Here is a 6,299-nt window from a genome sequence, read left to right on the forward strand (position 1 = left end):
CAAGTTATTATATTTAATTGTATGTATGAACCTCCTAAATGTGGTAGTGGTGTTGGTATTTTATGATTGACTATACTTTAAAAACAGGTGCATCATAATAAAAAATATATACACCTATTTTTTGTTACGTTCAACTCTGGATATATTGCCGTATATCATTATTTTGAATTATACATGAGTAGCTACGATTCAAGAAAATTATTATCTACAATAAACTTTGTCAACTACTTTTTTGAGAAAACGCTTCCAAGAATTAAAACACAATTTCCAACAAAAAAATATTATATACTGCCAAAAAAAACAAGCGCATCTAACAAACCCCCGGAACATACCAATTGCATTTCACCACATAATTAAGTATGTTCATGATAACAGGGTCGCAGCCTAAACCCTGTCCGGTCCACTGCATCATCACAATTGCTGGGCACAAGGCCGAAGATAATCCGGCACTGGCTCGTCGCCAGGCTGCCGTACTGCGGACTTTTCAATGAACCCATTCAAATGGAATATCTCTTCCAATGTTTCCATAAAAGAAATCAAGCAATAGAAAAAAAAGATCCAACGCTCAATATTTTGCGACGTCCAAGTTCGAACTGATTTAACTTGTTCCGAAATTGAATTTGAAATTGAGTGACGTTTTTTTCAGACATTCTGTTTTGAAGTAGTGTTTTAAGATAGAAATATGAAATTTGTTTGCAGGTAGTTAGGTAAATGAAATACTGTAGAATTTTAGCGTTAAAAAAATTCTTGCTATATTTTTAAAAGATTACTCTTACTGGCTTAAACTCTGCTATAAAAAAAAAAGAAAGTGGTGCGACGTTTTGTCCAAAATGTGGGGCGCATGTGGCCAGAAATTACAAAATACAGGGAAGTTTGATATGAAAATGGTAAGACATTTGCCGATAGTAACCCTTTAAATCGTGGATAATAAAAAAACTTATTTATTGTTATTACACACTTACCACCTCGTACTTCACACACCAGCACCAACGCTGCCCCCTCCTCCAAAGGTCCCACCACGCCGGAGACGTCAGCTCCAGACTTGTCATAAAGCAGCATCTGATGAGGAGGCACTACAACAAAACAAATATTATAGCGAAGGTTTAAACGATTATTATAAAACGTCATACGGTATTTCGAGCTAATACTATGACCAAGAAAATTTCTTTATGCCTGTTGGTCTGTATGTCATCGATATAACAATAACTGTTTCCAAAAAATAATTCAAAGTACAAGTTTGAAACAGGTATTGAATCACTTATTGTGTATACTTTCATCAGCTTTTGTCATAATAATATTATGTTTCCTTAAGAAGCTCATTATAATTTACATTAATACTAAATTGTATTATACGATTATAATAAAAACACTCCACTTGACAAAATTGTTCATAATCAATATGAATATCGAGGGCACGATCGTTCACGACGCTACGAGCGGCGGATTTGATTATTATTTGACGCCATTAATGAACGCCCTCCGTTCTCAATGGTAATTGGATATTTTATGATGTTATGAATATGCCTGATTATATAAGTAAGAGAGTTCTTTGTGTGAGCAGTCCCTTTGCTAACAAAAGGCTCCTTGCAAATTACCTCTCGGCGCCGCAGACTAATGGATTTCAATGGAGTTGCATATATGCTATATGGGCTTACTTTTAAATGCTTTGTTCTGCGCAAAAGAAATTTGCTTCCCTCATCTCCTTTGCTTACGTCTTTCGTCGCCTTGAATAGGGTAATTTCTTTGAAAAGCTCAACGGTAGTTTGCTCGGCATTTTATACTCTGTGTTTATATTTTTATGCTCTTCGTCGGGTAATATTTCTTAAGAATACTGTACTGCCACCACTGAATAAGCCAATTTGAGTTATTATCGTACCGTCGCGGTTCTCGACAACGTTATTAATAAAATCCATTTACTGAATATATTAATGTGAAAACCATATGAAATGCCAATAATTCACGTTCGATACGGATTGTGGAAGTGGTAAATAGCGTTGTGAAAACACGGCACTGCGCCATATTAATTATAGCATCATTCACCGAAGAATTAATACAATCATTCTCATTTCATAATTTACCGAACCGTTATCGCCTAAAAACGTTTTAATAAGTAAATAAAGGGATCAGACCCGGAGCTGATAACGTTCAGACAATTTGATCTATTTAAATCTAATTTCCTTTTAAATTTAACCTGTCTCCTGCAGATTTTATCTATGTCATCGTTGGCGGGCATCGTTTTTATCAGAGGCAGCTGAGCAACCTCGCCAATCCCGAGTCGACAGTTCATAATTAAAATGTCTGCGCGATGTCATCACTTGGCCACCGCTCGCCTCCGCGATTCGTCCATAATGACTAAATTGATTCACAGTCGTTTCCTCATAAAATTTTCATTTAAAACTTACGAGATTTTAATTTTAACAAGATTTTCTAGACCAGTGGAACAGTGCTACTTAACTTTGCGACTATCCCTGCTCCTGCTGCCAGTTTTTATAAAAGCACCGTTTAAGTAATATTTCAAGAGTGTTTTGCTTGTTATAATATTCTGAATAGTTAAAGCTTTACTTTGAATTAACAACTAGAGGGACGCTGTTTTTCTATACACGATAAAAAGAACAAGATCGTTCGAGACTGATTTAATTTAGCTTTTAAAAGTTTCACCTGAAGTTACCTTTGACCTAGTATTTTGTTAGGTGTTAATTCAATTTGCCTTGGTTCATTTCATGATATATGTTGGGTCTCCAAACTTACCTATTACCGTGAGTCTGATTTGGAAATTTCTAGTCGGCGAGTTTTTGAAATCGACTCTACATCTGTAGACGCCTTCGTCGTCTAGTTGCACCGAGCTGAGGGTCAGTGCTGCTGGTCTGGCGACGGTGGCGAAATACGCTCGAGGGCCAAATGCCCCAGGGTCAGACCACTGTAAGGCTTTGTTGAAAGATCTCCCTCGAACATCAAAGCTAAAACAAAAGCAAAATTTACGTTTAATAAAAAGTCTAGATTGTAAAAAGTTCGTAACTCCTGAAATATTTAAATTGCCGAATTAGATTGCAAAACCGTAAAGTAAGATAGCTTTTGTTGCCAAAAAAATCCCATCAAACTCTTGTACAAAAACCAGGTACAAGCAGATCTCTAATGCAATCACGTCTCCGAGCCCAATTTAATAAAAGCGACGTAAATTGCCACATGGTCCGCGTCTAAATTTATTTTCCTTAAAAAAAACTGTCAAATTCTAGAATAAAAGGACGGCCTCAACATCGTGAAGTTTTTCAATTTCCGGACAGGCTACATTTTCTCAATCTACGAAGCTTTCCTAATTTAGAAAGCAAGCTTTGAGAAAGATGATTTGATTGTACACCCTGCTGTTTTCAGGTAAATTTAACAATTTAAGTACGCATTTTATGATGGTATTATCTGGGGTTTTGTTTCGCACAGTTGCGATGGGATGTGATATTAAATGGCAATTATAAATAATTTATAACTTATAATGGATTTTATCAGCTTTTGAAAACGTGCTGAACTTTTTTGGGGTGCGTACACAAATGGTAAAAACTGAATTGGCTTCATTTAGTGTACATAACGTAAAGAACTGCGATTGCTAGACAAATGAAATTTCATGGTTTCGCTATAATAACAATTAAAAATAGAAGTCGAGGTTATATCAATTTTTTGTTGCAATATTTTTACGAAACACGGTTTTTCTCACAATTTACCTATTTTCTTGACTGTATAAATATGTTTCTGAGTATTTTTAATCTGCTTTTGGCTTTTGCTGTCTTTTTGCCGTTTCTAGTGATTGTTTCCTAGAAGGGCTTCTATATGAGGTATTTCCAAGTAAAGTTCAAAGAAATCAATTACGCTGAGGGATTTTTATTAATAGCTCTGTAAACTCGTGGAATTTAGGTCAGGACTCTCATCATAATAATTAGTTTTAATACGTATTTTACCCATTGAAGTTCAAAACCTGTTCTCATGAATCAAGCAACGGTGTCGCAATTTGAAATTCGGAATTGATATTTTTTGTTTTTGTCGCCTAGCTTTGTAGGTTTGTATCGGACTTAGAAGGTATCAAATACTCATCACGTCCCCATACTATGTTTTTGTCTAGAGGCTTCTAAAGTCGCCAATGAATTAGTGAAGGAGTTAAAGCCTGCGCTCAGGCTAGATCCATTGACCTCTCTTAAGTCCCATGCTAAGGTAATCCAAAAATAGGAAGTTCCACTCCTAGGTATATACCTAAAGTACTAGCTGTTGCTCGCGGTTTTGCCCGCCTGGAAGTTGCTTGTGACTGCAAAATTATTACCCTACTTTAACGCAGTGGTATCACAGAAAATTATGTAGGTATGATCCAAATTGATAGCTGCCTCTAAAATTAGTCCAGCTGTCTGGGCATTTAGGAGTAACAAACATACACATTCGCATTCCTTTACATTAATAATATTACTGTGATAGAGCTGAAAAAACGTGACGTCATCCTCAAAATCTTGAACATCTACACCTATATCCTGTAAGTGGTAACAAGTGGCTCGTATATCGAGCATTGACATAAAGCCTTCAGTTCACCGTCAAGTGTGATTTCCTTAACGAGCTAACATTACATCTTGAGTGTGTTTCGTTGTAGGTGTGTTCGTATCACTAATTGGATCGGTTGTGCTTGGCTTCGGCTTATCCGTTTAAGACACTGAACGGTTCATTAGCCCCACTTTTTATTAATTTAATATTCATTTTTATTATTTATAAGGTCTTCTCTCTAACTTATCAGACAAACTTTGTTTTTAATTGCATTTAAACAAAAGAATAACGTATTGAAAAATATTTAAAAAAAAAGAAGAAACAAATAGGTTATTTGTTTTGTTAAAAATAATAAAAAAAAACATTTTGGTCGACTTAATGTTATGCAACCTTTTCTGACCAATATATTTTTCTTAAATCTACAGTCGCTTTAATTACTTAAGTTTTTTGCGGTACAAGTTATGCAAAGGCTTTTAAGTTAAATCGTTACTTCATCTACGAAGACGGGTGACGTCTAGAAACCTAGGCCACTGGGAATATGCAGGTTAGGGGCGCTGTATAAATATTTAAAGCAATTAAGTCTGATTACGACCTGAGTAAATTATTTTATCAGTTGTCTGCATTTATTATTTTCAAAATATTTGGAGATTGTTTCGATTAACCTTTATGAGACCGATAAATTTTTGTAAGCACACTCTTAATTTTATAACTTAAGTAAAGTATAAGTAGTCGTCATTCATCAATTTCTGAACATCAATAAAATTAAGGTCATCGACCTCATAGTCGTCTTTTAAGTAAGTACTTAAAAAATAACACATTTATTAACATTAGCGGTCAAATATCTATTACGACAGATGTGTGTATACTTATATAATATATAATAATATAATATTGGACAACATTCACACAACGCCATCTAGTCTCAAACTAAGCAGAGCTTGTATTATGAGTACTAGACAACTAGAAATACTTATATATTTCTAAATACATACATTATATAGATAAATTATACCCAGACACAGAACAAAATGATCGTGCTCATCACACAAACATTTGTCCGGGGTGGGAATCGAACCCACGACCTCCGGTAGAGCAGTCAGGGTCACTAACCACTAGACCAACAGGCCCGTCGAAAAATATAAATCACACATGACATTTAAAGACACACATCAATTTCATCTACTCCATATTTTACTCCAATCTTAGTATCTAAGGATTTCTTATTTTTTACAATTCACTACTCACCTATATATAGGTTTTCCTCCACTCTTACGGAACCATAGCACCATGTAGACGCGGTCCTCGTTGGCGTCGGGCGTGACGTCACACGGAAGCGACGCCGTGCGCCCCAGCACCGCGTCCACATCCACCGTCGACACTGCACCAAAGAAATTAGATTATGAAGTAAATGTGCATCAGAATATTTTCTATTTAATTAAGTATGGAAGAGACAAACTAAATAATATTCATTTTTGTCAATTAGATTAAATACGTTGTAAGAAATTAAACAATGTTATTGTTTCTCGAATGCTTTTTTTAGCGTGAGATCATTATATGCCTTTTTTTCTTAAGCGCAATTTCGTTAAAAAAAAATGAAATACTGAACGACAGAATTTTCAATTAACACCCGTATAATACCTTCTGTCAATGTATAAATTTGGTGCCTGCTAGATATTTATTTCATTTGTTATTAAGTGATGATGTGAGGTTTGACGATGAAGTGTTGGTGATGTTATGGGTATCCCATAACGTCACAAACATTGATACTCCAAACAACACTTTCGGACGAC

General features: G+C 35.3%; 1 protein-coding gene across 1 annotated transcript in view; it reads right to left on the bottom strand.

Moving 5' to 3' along the window:
- The window catches only part of LOC113498788 (neural cell adhesion molecule 1-like), a gene marked incomplete at its 5' end in the record, with an annotated part of 32,295 nt that extends 26,398 nt beyond the window's left edge, over positions 1–5,897 (bottom strand). The window contains 3 exons of the mRNA XM_026878932.1: positions 963–1,073; positions 2,749–2,957; positions 5,755–5,897. Of these exons, the coding sequence (XP_026734733.1) occupies positions 963–1,073; positions 2,749–2,957; positions 5,755–5,897 (463 nt within the window). The remainder of the gene's footprint in view (positions 1–962; positions 1,074–2,748; positions 2,958–5,754) is intronic.
- Between the last annotated feature and the right edge of the window lie 402 nt (positions 5,898–6,299).

Source organism: Trichoplusia ni, chromosome 11, assembly GCF_003590095.1.
Source record: "Trichoplusia ni isolate ovarian cell line Hi5 chromosome 11, tn1, whole genome shotgun sequence".
Classification (NCBI taxonomy): domain Eukaryota; kingdom Metazoa; phylum Arthropoda; class Insecta; order Lepidoptera; family Noctuidae; genus Trichoplusia; species Trichoplusia ni.